Source organism: Dromaius novaehollandiae, chromosome 3 (assembly GCF_036370855.1).
Source record: "Dromaius novaehollandiae isolate bDroNov1 chromosome 3, bDroNov1.hap1, whole genome shotgun sequence".
Taxonomy (NCBI): Eukaryota; Metazoa; Chordata; class Aves; order Casuariiformes; family Dromaiidae; genus Dromaius; species Dromaius novaehollandiae.
The window spans coordinates 100,818,646-100,832,764 of record NC_088100.1 but is presented as its reverse complement, the minus strand read 5'-3'; the positions used below and the strand labels follow the sequence as shown (position 1 = coordinate 100,832,764).

General features: G+C 38.5%; 1 protein-coding gene across 1 annotated transcript in view; it reads left to right on the top strand.

Moving 5' to 3' along the window:
* The window catches only part of MTA3 (metastasis associated 1 family member 3), a 145,088-nt gene extending 137,293 nt beyond the window's left edge, over positions 1 to 7,795 (top strand). Inside the window, exon 19 of the mRNA XM_064509595.1 lies at positions 3,440 to 7,795. Within this exon, the coding sequence (XP_064365665.1) occupies positions 3,440 to 3,575 (136 nt within the window). The 3' untranslated portion in view covers positions 3,576 to 7,795. The remainder of the gene's footprint in view (positions 1 to 3,439) is intronic.
* Positions 7,796 to 14,119: the final 6,324 nt, after the last annotated feature.

The following is a 14,119-nucleotide window of genomic DNA, read 5'->3' as shown; positions in this document are numbered from 1 at the left end:
TGCTGCTTTTTCATGTGTAGCATAATTAGAGGAGGGAGCTTTGAGTCAGCTTTTACAAATTAGGAATTTTGTTAGCAGCTACCATATTCCTGAGAAATCTGGACATCACAACAGATTATATAGGCTTGTGCTTAACTTCACCAGATGGTTAGTTACGTGGAATTCATTTAGTTCCTGAGGAAGGATTGGTTCTTTGAAATTATTTGCCTGATTAAATTTGAGCATGGCATAAAGGCCGTAGACAACAAAACTGTTATTTCTACCCTGTAGATTTCAGTTTGTGTATAAAACTTGCAAAGAGAAGGTAGGTCTTAACCAGTGTGTGCCGCTTTTGTACATTCCCATATTTCGCTGAATAGGTGCCAGGGGTCTTACTGCCGTCACTAATTCAAGTATCATGGGGACATGCAGAATCTTAGTCTTATTCCTACATTAGCAGCAGTGCATCACATTTGACATAAAAAAGAACACAGTGGGCTTTATATACCAATCACCTGTTAAAAGTTTGATTCATTTTCATACCTGTGGTCTCAGGAGGACTAGAAATACAATGCGAACTCTTTTAAGTACTTTTTAAATTAGCATTTCAAATGAAGTCTTTAACGCATCACACTTCAAGCACTAGTACAAAAATCAAAGGCAAAAGCAGAGAAAATGTCAATTACTCTTTCATAACAACTGCGAATGATGTTATCATCACTACAGATATTAAAGCCATTTACTTGCCACCACCAAATAAAAACTCTACGTAATTAAAACATATGGCTGATATTAACTGAAAAAGGGACAGGAAATTGAACATTAAGGGTGACTCTGCCCTTAATTCACTCTATTGCCAGGGGGCGGCAGGGAGGAGGCTGTGTTGAAGTGTTCTGAGTGAAAGATGGACTGACAACCTTATCTCTAAATTTCCTGCCTTTCATCAGTTACTGTTACAACCTGCCTATTCAAGTGTTAAAAAAAATTCTGAAGGATTATAAAACCTGATTAATGGCTATTAAAAAGTTTGACTATATTTAGATGCTAAATTCTTCAGAGTAAAGAATCAGTTCCCTTCACCCTCTGTATTTTTGCAATGAAAAGAGCAGTTGGGGCTTTTAGTAAAACAGTTGTTCAAGTATCACAAGTTTAATGAAGTCAGTGGAAATTTCCATTCCTCCAATTTTATTTCTGAAAGGCTGTAACCCAGAAAGCTAATTTCTGGAAGCATCTGCCCAATCCCCTTTACACAGAGGTGCTGCATTGTCTTTTCAGAGTGCATAGGAGATTAGGTCTTCTGACAGCCTATATAGAGCTACTACCTTCATCTATACTAAGTGAAGATCTGACTTACTGTTTTTATGCCTTGCTTGATGTAATGCTGATAACCTCCTTCCCCTCCTTTTTTTTAACCTTTCTTCATGCTAGTTTTGAACCAATACTTAGTGAGATTAACTACATCTCTTAACTTCTTAAAGAAATGAATAACTATATAAAAATACTGTCCTTGCATTTAGTGACCATTGCAAGCAGCTTTTTTAGTAGGAACTTTTTGATAGTTTGTTATGAAGTTGCCATATTAAAAATTCAGAAGGGCAAACTATCATCAGACTCTAAAAAAATTTTTTGTAAGCCATGGGCTTCTCTCAAATAATTAGTGACCACGTTATTTTTTAAATAAATAGAAACTTTTGCAAACAAATATATCAAAAAGGGATCCGGTCCTGTAAGCGTGTGCAAGAATGATCCTCATTAAAATTAGCACAGATAACAGCTCTCATCTGTTAATGTCAATTTGCAAAACCTAGCTTTCTCATTATCTTAAAAATACATATTTATACTAGTCAGGTTACATTTCTATGATCTTACTCTGGTTGCAATTTCTTGTCAATGAGCTGAAAATCTCTTTAGGCCTAAATTAAGATGTCCATGTAAAATAAGTACTCAAATGGTGCTTTAGGTCTCTATAGGATTGCATTAAAAGCCTAAGCTTAACTTTATGGCAATTCATTTTTTTTTCTTTTGTCGTGCTTATTATTAAATGATTCTAAATCCTGATTTGGTATTCAGGCCATGAGATGTTGGTGAGATCCTGCCTTCAGGTAACTAAAACAAACACTTTTCTGCACTTTTTCAATATATTTGCCAAAATAGGTGTTTCTTTACTCCTTTAATCTCAAAATAAGAGCACAGAATATTCTCTATTTTTGGCTTCTTGTTTTGTTTTAGATTATATTATGTTCTGTAGCCCAATTACTGTAAGAATAGGTTCTATGGGATTTCTCAATCAGCAACTAAATATATATTTGAAAATTGAATATGCAAAATGGCAAAATTCTTAAAAGAGCCTCTATTTATTTTAAGCTGCCCCTGTATTTTCAGTGTCACATGCCACCTTTTTTCAGTTTCAGAGTTAGCAGCCCATTAGAATGAAAGGGATAAATCACTTCCTGAGTCACTATCTCAGGACCTTGATGCAGGTAGGCACATCATCAGCATATAGTTTACGATCAGGTCACATTTTCAACTCGGACAGTTTGAATTGTAAAGCCACGTCTCAGTTATTCTTAGAGGCGCTGGCTTGCTGTAATTCATTTCCATAAGCTCAGAATCTGCTCTGTAATTTATAAAACTATCTAAATGAAAACTGGGATTCTGGAACTGAGAGAATTAAGCAAATGGTGAATTTTTCAGCAGTATCTAATATTCAGGACTCTGTCCATGATGATGGTACTTGCCATACTGTAATGTGTCCTTTCTGTGTTTCCTGCTAGTCTACTCTTGATACACTCAGCATCATGGTTATTGATTTATAACAGTACGGGGACATCTGTGGGAACATAAGGAAGGTTTTTGTTTCAGAATTAGTTGTCCGTGGATCTATAAGGTTACAATAAGAACAACATGACCCTGTGTAGTGAATATGTTTGATTTATAATCCAAATGTCTAAATTCAAAGTGAACTTAGTGCTCCTGAAAGGCACTAGTACAAAAAGCCCAAAGACTCAGGTCATCCGTTATCCGCAGAATTGATACAGTGCAAATAACACCGCTGAAAATTGCTACCAGCCCATCACTTTTATGGAGGTAACACATTCACTTGGGTTCAAATGCAGTTCAGTCTTGGTGTTCCTTCCTTCTTGTATTGAAATCACAAGTGAGAATTCCCCGTTGAGCATTCTGGCCCAAGAGTTCATATAATTAAATGTTGTCTAACACCAACTCACTTTTCACTAAGCAATTACCAGTTACTAGCTAAATACAACTGTAAGTCATCAGTTGATGGATAAGGCTCACTCTTGTTGCGTACAAGTCTCTCTTTTTCAGGAACTAGCTTTCCTGCTCTGGTAAGAGTATTTATTTACATTTGATATTGGCTCTTGAGCAGTCTTCCGTTAGAGACTGAGATTTACCTCTCTTGCTGTCTCTCTCTCTCCTTTCCTTCTTTCCCTCCATACAGAAAAATTCGTAAGAAGTTCACCAGATCACAGCTGAAAAGAGCTTCCAGAACACCTTGTACTCCAATTATTGTGAAGACAAAGTCTCTCATGAACAATAGGCAGGCACAAACAGAGCCTGAAACTATCATGCACTGAAGATAACAGCGACAGCACCATAATTGTGTCAGAATCATGTTTAATTGTGAATGCAGATACAACAGGACCTTCCACAAGTAGATGAAAGACGGAAATACTGTAAGGCCAGACTGGCTGGGTTTTGTATTCTGGGCAGGATCCAACAGCAGCCCTTGTTTTCCCCCATCTCTGCAAGGGCTACTTCTGGTTAGCTGTGCTAGCTGATCTCCAATTTTATACTGTTCTCCCCATCACCATTCATTAGAGTTGGCTGTTCAAGGAGGGACGGGCACTGAACACACCGGAGTACGGATGCGGAGTACACCCTCCACATTTGTCTATGCCTTCTAGTGAGATGATGCAAAAATATGCAGCTTTCAGGATGATTGCAGTCTCTTTAAAGCAGGATGTAGCCTTGAGGGGCTGCATTTTCAAAACCAGCTGCAGACTTTGGGTGTTTGGATTTTTCAGTGTCAGCCTGAGTCACTTTGGATTCGGTTTTCTGAAGTGCTGAGCATCCAGAGCCTCAACTGAGGACAAGCACTTGCTCAGCAGTTCTGAAACTTAGACCAAATCAGGCAGTGCCCAGAATTAGCAGCCAGTTTTCAAAATGCTGGCCATATTAACTTTGGTTAAGATACTGGAAAGTATCATGTGTGACAGTGAACATCCAGCCGGGCTAGTTGCTTGTGTAGGAACTGGTCCCATTGTCTGCATATTTGCAAGCATCCGTCTGTTTCTTTGGGTATTTTTAGCATTTCTTGAGTTCTATTCTGAATAGTGAAAACCAGCAGAATGCCATTCCCAAGAAAACATGAAGAAATAGAATTTTTCCTATCAGAAATGCCTCTCCATAAAATAATTTTTACATTTTAATACATCTGGATGAAAAGGTGTGTCTTGCAGAATGCTTTGAAAATCATGATTGTAAGATGCAGATGAATACTTACCATGGAGAGATGATGTGCCTTTTGAAACTGTGTGTAGGAAACTGTCAGTCCCGCTGGAGCAGGAACGACAGCACAGACAGGTCTTTTTCTACTCAGGTACTTACAGGTTAACGAACTCTGCCGTCCTTTGAAATCAAGAAGCAACCAGTGTGTAGTACTGCTATGTAAACTTAGATATGTTGATTATCTGAGGTGGTTTATGCCCTTCACTAGATTTGGTGTCTGTATGGCTTTAAAATGTAGGCAGACATTGAACACATCATAAGCTGAGGCAAACTTCAAGACTCTTTTTCTGGTTCTCTATTAGGTAGCTCTAACAGTATTGTATAGGTGTCAGCTCTGTGCTTAGAACAACAAAGACTTAAGTGGTATCTCATGCCTCTGGGTGGTCCCAAAAGAAGTATTTCTCCCCCATGTGATTTATGCTCTCAGCCTGAAAGAAGTCTGTGATATCAGCCAATAGCTGGCCACACTGTCAGTGTAGGATTTTGAGTTATTGAGACAAAGTCACCCAGGTGTTCCCTCAAGACAAGAGGGCACCTTTGATCTCCTGAAGGGACTCACTGATGATTTTCCTGAGTGATGGATCCAGGTCTTGTTCACTGTCCTTCACCAGCAAGAAGAATGGGAATCTGAAGGAGACGTTATGATAGGAAGTGCTTCTGGTATCCTGAGCACCTTAATGATTGTCAAAGATTGGGATTCAGGTGAAGAAGACCTGGGATTCATCTGCTTACAGGTCCTTTCAGTAGCTGCTAAAGCGTGCAGTCCCAGGAGTCTCTTCTATCCACAGAATCTGCTTTTTCCTCACAACGGGAGGGCTTTTCATCAGATAATGAGCAGAGACAACCTATTCTTATTAGTAAGAATTGCCTTTATTAACTGCGACATATGGAAATACCTTCTGTATAATAGCTTCCTCCCCCATTAATATAAAGAAAACATGATCATTCAGAAATCTGTTCGACTGAAAGAATGAAAAACACGAACAGAAAGAGCTTTGTCTCCCTCCAGCATCACTGAAATCACACACAGCAGACTCATTTTCAGTGTCATTAGATGTAAGGTGGCGGATTTTGTCTGATTTACCCTGCCTTATTAAGCTTGTATTCAAATTCTTTCTTTTAGTCAGTGTACTACTGTGTCTGGCTAGTGTTTTGTAAAATCTTTGTGTACTCTGTTTTCTGCTTTTGATGAAAGTATTGGTATTTGTAATAGTCTGATGTGAAGTCATTTTTTCTTCTTTCCCTCTGAGGAGAGAGAGGGAGATTCGTAACACGACTTCCTGTTATGCAGCCAGCTGCCTGACACAGTTATCTTTTGCATCAAATCCCAGGTAAGGAAGCATCCTACTTTACAGCTTCAAGCTGAGACACTTCATCTGGATACACTGGAAATTATGCTGTGCCCCTGCATGACAGAGTCATTTCACAGGTTGCAATAGCCTGCTCCTGGGGAGGGTAAGGCAGGAAAGAGACTGTTCTTTGGAATAACTTCTGGTCCATCTTTAAACTGTTTTGCATGCAGCTGCACAGAGACGTTCCCTCCCCTAAAATGCACACGTGCACAGAGAAATTATACTCCATGTATTGCACATTTGTCTTTTACCTACTCTCTCTGAATCTTATCTTTCCTGCAAGATGTTCTCCACAGATGGATACCTCTGAATTTCAACAGAAAGCATCGATGGAAGATTAGTCGAAGATGTATTCTGTTGTGCTTGGGCATAGAGATTTAAGCGTGGTAGAAACTGTCACACTTCTTTCCACAATGTCATGCAGTTTCATGCTTTCTGTTGAGTTAAAGATTTTTTCACTGGCTAAGAGCAAAGATGACACATTCTACTGTGAGCTATAACAGTGTATCGACAACAAACCAGAGCTCAGTACTGTTTTTATCAAGCTTCTCGAGCTAGTTATTTTAAAAGTAGCTAACATATCTCAGTCATCAACACTGAAACTGAGTATAAACATAAACCTCAGAAACAAGGACAAGAAGTTTTGTTCTTACTGAGAATGTGAGCAAGAGAATTTAGCCAGCATCATACTGCATTTTCAATATGATTTACTTTCTTGTTAGCTAAATAAGGAAGCTATGCGAAAAACTGCCTCTCATCTTACAAATACAGGATTAGAAAACCATGCAAAGTGCATGATCTTTTTGTGTCCAGAGGTCTCATATAAAAAGTAGGAAGATCTTGTTAAAATGCGTACGTTGCTGATTTCAAGTATATAACTACTTCGCTCTCTTGAAATATTTTGTATGTTTTTAGATTATTTTCAAAGGCCATGATTTAGTGATGGAAGTTTTGGCTTTGTAGGATGAAAAAATTAGGTTTTGAAATACATAAGATTGCTTGAAGTATGTTGGTGATATTAAAATATCATCCTCTAAATCAGTGTTTTGTTTAAAAGCAAATATTGCTTTCTTTTCTACAATCCTAATCTTGCAGCAATGTATGAAAATCTGGGTGGGGTGGGGATTGAAATTCCCTCTGAATGATGAAGAACAAACAAGTAGTAAAAATGGTGAAATGGAATTTGCACTTACGTGATGTACACTTTTTATTAATCTAAAGTAAGAATTTTTTTATAAATATGATTTTAACCCAGTACTTTCCTAATTACTAAGGCTTAAATAAATGGAATGGCTTCATTGTACTTTCTGATTATGGTCACAGCATAAACATTGTGCAGCCTTGTGCAGAAAACAATTATAATCCTTCAGAAACAGTTCATTGCAAAGTACAGCGGACATTGTGTCTTTACATATGTGTACTTCTATGGTAATGAAAGTGTTGGAATCCTCTGGAAATTTCAGCAAAACAATATTCATTTTTCATTTTCTCTTGAAGGTCCTTTATATAAACCATGTCTTCATAAACCAGAGTGGGTGTCAAGAGATCTCAGTTTATATAACTGCACAGTTGAATTTTTTGGAGTAAGTCAGGACTTTTTTATTCAAATGTTGCATGTTGAGGGAGGCAACCTAATTTTGGAATAAAGAGGTTTGGGATAAGAGTTTTGAGGTCGTATTATACAGTGATCAATAAATTTTCAGAATATGTTCCCGTTGCTCATAAAGTTTTAACAGTTTGTATTGAAATACAGTATTGAAGAATAAAAAAAAAAAGAAGCATGAAAGAGCTGTCATTTTTAAAATTCTATTGTTAGCACTGAAAGGGAATGGTAAAACTGGGTGGATAACCGCTGAGTGTTTGAGGATGTGGAGCACCTTTGAACTAAACGTAGTACTATTTCATTTACATTAAAGTGTTTTTGTGTACAAACTTTGTGACTCTTGGCCCTTTTTGCAGGAAAACACTACATTGACATATTTTATAGTAAGCAACTGAACAATCAAAAGAGTGAGATTTGATGAGCTTTTTAAACTGCACTGTATTTAAAGACAAAAGTAGTTGACCTGGTGATGAGGAAAGAAGATTCAGAAGACTGGGAGAGAGAGATGGAAAGTATTGGTCTTTGCATTGGGACACTGGAAAATTTCCTAGGATTGAACTGAAATCTGGGCAGAGGGACTCATAGTCCACAGAAAATACTGGAAATCACCATGAAGTGTTTCCAGTGCACAGACCTATCTAAACTTTGTCAGTAGTGGTGACAAAAATTTTGGATGTTGTTAGTTTGGTAGCACCTAGAACTGGTGTCTTCCATGAGGTGTGGGACATAATCTGAAAACTTGTCCTTACTAATATCTGAAGTAATTTCCCAAACTAAATTAGATGTTTTTTGCAGAGGAGGAGATCCATACATGGAGCTTCTGAACAGAAATAATGTCTACTACTTCACAGGTTCTTCCAAGGCAGCTCTTTCCATGTCTTAATCCCCCCTATCTATCTTGGGGAAGGCAGGACTGACATGGATCCATGCATTATCTATGTGCTAGGGTTTGAGTTGCTATCTGGTCCACGCATCAATTTTTGTTTCAAGTTTCTGCATTTGAACTGATAATTTTTTTTTCTTCATCCCCTGAAGAGGCCTGTGCAGATTCCAAGTAGCAAAACTCCAGTTCTTCTGTAGCATTTGGATATATTTGGCATGATGATTTACATATATTAGCCACTCTTGGTGAAGAACACTGGTATCAAGGAGGGAATAATCTGTCCTTTGCTGGAGGAGCTAGGGAAATGGGCATCTCTTTAACCATGCTTACAAGAAACCACAGGAGGAGGTCCAAGACACTCATCACTTCCAACGAAAGAATATAAAGCCTTTCCATTGCTTGCCTGAAGCATGTACTTGAGTGACCGGTTCAGTCTCTTAATTCTTTAATTCACTAGAACAGTATTGATTGTAAATGCAAAGCCTCAGAAGTGAAAGGACACATACTTGCAGTGTTCTTCTCTCCTGCCTGCCTTTACACCATCAATCTCCAAAAACAAAAAAACAAACAAAAACCCCTGTACTTGCTACTTAAAAGCTTAAAATAAAAGCATAAAATATTGGAGAGGGCACTTTACTAGGATCTGAGTGCTTATTTGGTCCTTGCTATAAGAAGAACTTTCATAAAATGCTTTAAATGCAGAATACATTTTCTGAGATACTGATTTGGTGAGACACTTTTTCGTAAAGTCTGATGCATTATGGCTTTCTAAACAATAGAAATCTAGCAGATTAGTGACTGTTCTCATTTAAGTTTAAAGGAGAAGCCCTAAGTAGGCTTTAGGGCCTTGTTATATTATAGCCCCTTATCACCACTGTAGGAGTACCAAAGGTTGTTCAAAGAAATGTGTGTCTTCATAAGCTAAGTAGGGGCATTTTTTGGAAATCAGAACTATTTATTGCTCTTTTACATTATGATAACAGGTAGAAGCCAGGCCAAAGCATTGCATCTAGGGTTTTTGAGGTACACATTCAGGTCAAAATCCAGTTCTTATAGCTGGGATGTTCCTCAAGCACTAGAATTGGCACTGATATTATGTGATGAGGACACTTGTTTTTAAGTGGCTTTATAGACTCTTGTAAGGAGCAAAGTCACCTGCATGATATAAATCTCAATCTCTACTGCTTTGGGCAATAGGACGAGATGAAAAGGATTACAACTAGATTTCAGTGTTGATGCCCTTCTTGCTGAATTAGCAATTCATAGCTGCAGATTTTTTTCCCCAAAAGCCAATCCTCAGTGAGTCTGAAGAAGTATGATGGCTTCCTAATTTCTTAGCAGTCCTGTTTTCCCTGCATCCCAGCTATGTTATTACTTTGGAGATTTGTTCCCCAGTAATTTGAATCAATAGTTTTGTTAATGGACAGGAAGTAGCTTGCATCACCTTTGGCTTGAAGTGGCTCTTTCTCTAATATCTTCTGTGTAGGCATGTAAAAGAACATTCTATGTAATAATAGCAAGAAAGGAAGTTCTGAAATATTTTTGTGAAGATAAGAAGCAACACTAAAGATTGTTCAACCTTAAAATAGCTTGACGTGGCGTAATATGAACATGATTTCCTTGTATTCCATAGATACAATTGTCAATGACTGAAGGTTCATTCTATCCCGCAGACCTTTCTCTTCCTGTTCTCTGGACATTGCATTTGCTTTTACTGTATTCATCAAACTGTGCCATTCATTCTACGTAGTAGTCACATACTATAGAAAGGAACTATTTATACTATTTTTTTCACTAAAACTTTCAGTAAAATAATTTATCAGGGCAGATGCAGTGGAAATTTAGGAAGTTTAATATTGGTGAAAGGCTCCATGTTTGCTTGTTTGTTTGTTTTTTTCCTTTATTCAGATGAGCACTTAAAATAAATGATTTATTTCTCAAAGACTTAGTTTTCTGCAATCAGTAAAAAACAGAGTCAGAGCAGACTATTTCCCCCAAAAGTTTCCAGAGTTGGAAGCACTGCTTTGTGCAGGGAAGTGCTTTGATTTGGCAGGAGAGCAGTTTAGACTTCCATTAGAACTTTAATCTGTTTTCAGACAGTGGATGAAGAGCAGTTACAATGAACCATTGAACCTTATGATTTGCATTTAATCCATAAGGTAGTTGTGTTGCACACACTGCCTGCAGGAGCCTACTCTGTCTTAGCTGTCTCTAAATCCTGCCCTGTTGTTTATTTGCCCTATTTGTAATAGTAAGCTCAGTACTAATTGTCTTCTTCAAGGGGACTAGACTCCGTTTTGCAATTTGTACGTGCACAGTTAAGGCAAGGTTAAATGTCTTCTCCTTTTATGAGATGTCGTTACATGCCTGCTTTTTGTGATACATGTTCAGAAGAAAGGAGAGCTTGACACTGCTCCCGTACCCAGGGTCCATGGCTTTGACTCAGTTGCAGCTGAATGCCCAGAATAAGGGAAGGTTGGATCGCTTCTTACTTTAAAATTGTAAGTGCAGAGATAGCCTGTCTGCTTGGTGCGTCCATCACACCTTGTTCACTGGTGTCTTGTCCTGTGGCTAGAGAAGGTTCCCTGGCACTGCTGCAATTTGGAGCTAATAAGTGGTTCAGCCTGGTTGAGCCCTCTGGAGATGCTCCCATTACACTTTGGCGCAACTGCAGTATGCCACTAGCCCTCTTATTTAATGGCATATTTGGATTCACTCCCCTCCTGGTTCCTTCCCCTCCTGGTTCCTTCGCCAGTGCTCAGGCATCCTAATTCTGCCATGTTATGTTTTCTTCACTGCCTTCAACCCTCACCGCCATCAATGAATTTTAGCTTATTTCTTTTCTCAGAATGATGCAGGAAAGATTATGGTTCAGATAGTAGAAGCATCTAGAAGTTTACTCCCCTCCCACCTTCTTCATTTTCTAGTTAAGGCCAGTTTTTATTCCTTTATTCCTTCCTTTATACCTTCCTTTCTGTTGTTCTTTCCTCTACTGATAACAAGTCATCTTATGTGCCAGGATCTTACTTGGAGTATGACAGAGTTTTCAAAATCACAAATTTGTACCTGTCAGGGATGAAGGCAGTGAACACCTGACGTGGGTTTACGGACCAATAAAAGTAGATATCATATCAGCCAAATCATTAGAATTCAAGTCCAGATTAATATTTTAAACTTGCCCAGCTCCTGACGTGTTTGGAGCCAGTCTTGGTACTGTTCATTCTAAAGACAGGGGCCTGCTGCCGACTTGGGATCTCTGCCTGTGTTTGGCTTTTCATCCTTCCCTAAGGCTTAAAGGAGTTCTGCTGTAGGGTTTGGCTCGAGTATATCTATTGCACATGCTTTGCAAACCTGTAATTAGAGTTGCTACTTGAATGTTGAGTAGCTTTCTTTTGTTTACTGCATGTTTGGATTCAATCTGAAAAATTTCAGGAGAAGAATATAAATGGAGTGACTGTCTAGCTCTGGGTGTTCTCCATCTTCCCTTGATGCACTAATGAGAATCAATTGCAGTTGGTTATTATTTTTAAATAGCAGTTAATTTGAGAAAACCTGACTCATTAGCTCTTTTCCTTCTACTGATTTGATTTCAGCCTTCTGCCCATCTGGGCCAACCTACATATACTGTTCAGAAACCAGTGTGAAAACTCATTGGTGCACATCAGCAAAATCAAAGACATTCCTCCTGATAATCCAGCAAGGTGCTGTCTGGCATAGTATACTCTGGTCCCCTGTCTTCTCATAGGTAAAATTCTCAATAAAAGAAGTAGCTTTGCTCTGCATTCATTTTCTCTTATGCCTGGGAGAGCATCAAATAGAATAACTGAAACACTCCCATTCAAGCATGCAGTTCTCTGGATGCTAAAATTTGGGGACAGCATATAAGACTGTATAGTTGTGTAGACAGAGAAATCATTTCCTGAGTAGATCAATTTATCTTGTCTAGGGATGTTCTGAAAGAATCCCACTCTCACGATAAGAACTGTAGAATTAATCTCTGTAAAGTTGCATGAAGCTCCTAGAAATGGCCTTCTGGTCAAACCCCTGCATCTGTGCAAATCCTCTTGAAACCAGCAAAGAATCCTGAAGCAGGATTGTAGGCTAAGCTTGTAAGCTCTTTAAGTTAAGGCTAATATCCTCCTGTAATTATTAAAAAGTTCTCTTTAGACCTATAGCTTTGTGTCAATGCCTGTGCTATTAAAAGGAAAAAAAAAAAAGAGAGAGATGCAGGAGCTGGTCTGCTAGATATAGGGTCTTCCTAGATGTGGGCACAGGAGAGGATGTCACCATACTAGTTTGAATAGGAGGGGTGTGCTGTTGTCCAATGTAAGGAAAAAAAGGAAGTATTCTTTTGCTCTGAATCAGGAGGTGGGTGGGTGGTGAATTTAGCTTCTCATAGTCTCCCCACATTAAATCTGTGGTGATTTCTATTCACAGCTTTTTAAATGCTTTTCCTTTCATAAGCAGAAAGATAGGCTAATACACTGAAAGGAACGGATGGTTCTATGTGATGAAACATTGCTGTTTCATTATACACAAACAGGGAATTTGAAACATTATTCGTAGAGGGTAAAGTTGAACTTTGCTCATGATTTTATGAATTTCTTTATTGCACAGTTCTCTTTCTGCAAACACCTCTTGACACTCTCTTTGCCTTTTGTTATTTCCAGCAGTTTGGAGTCATCTGTTTTTTTTCTGCTGAACCATGACAAAGCAGCAGGTGTTAACTGAAAAGAATCAAGATCATTTTCAGATTTTGTGCAAATATTTAGGAGGATTTGTGAAGCACTGTAAAATTCAATTAGATTTGCTTCCAGAGGTCTCTCTGCTTTCCTGCCTCCTTTCTCCTAGACCATTGGTTTGCAGTTCCAGAATAATTTCTCATCAGTTTTACAAAACTAGTTAGCAGCTGGACCAGGCTAAGGCTGTGTTGGTGTTCACATTGCAAATAGCCATGCTGGCTGAAGGGGTCATTCTGGAACAGCTGCTTTCTACTAACCCTCTTCTGAGGGTTTCTGCCCTCTCAATAGAAAGAATAGCATGGGCACTGTTGTATCTGCTTCAAAAGTTAGCCTGAAAAACAGGCTTAACTGTATAATATTTTCTGAAATGTATGAACAAAAAAGGATTCATATGAATCTACTAACAAGGAGGGAGGGGATTGGAGAGGAACCTCTGATTGCAAGGGAAGACAAACAGCTCAGCTCAGTAACATCTTCAGCTGCACAGCTAAATCTGAAAGAGGACAGCTGTCCACAGCCTAATGTAGACTCTGGGTTTACCTAAGGAGTTACTAACCTTGCAGAAATAGTTTTGTATGAGGAGTTATTAGGATATTGAAGAAGTAGAAAAGATCTGAAGTTAATCAATGCGATATCATCGGCCAGATGCAAGGATCTATACCATGTCTGAGTATATTTCTGCTTGTGACCAGTCCAGCATTGCTGTCTGTGTCTGCTCCTCACCAATTTTGTGTTCTCGTCTGAGTCTGATGGTGACCAATCCTCCTCAATTGCTGCCAACTCAGAAGGATGTATCAGTCTTCAGCCATGACTAGACATCTATTAAACAGTGCCAGTCTCTGAATTACTTTTGTTCTTTCTCTGTTATCCAGAAGCAGCCTAGTTAGCTCAAAACTCAGAATGTAGCTAGGATAAAGGCTAGTGACATACTTGGTACAGTTTATCTGTTTGAAATGTCTGGTAATTTGATAACTTTGCCATAAACTAATAGATTAATCCAGTGTGATCACTGAGAAGGAAATAATTCTAT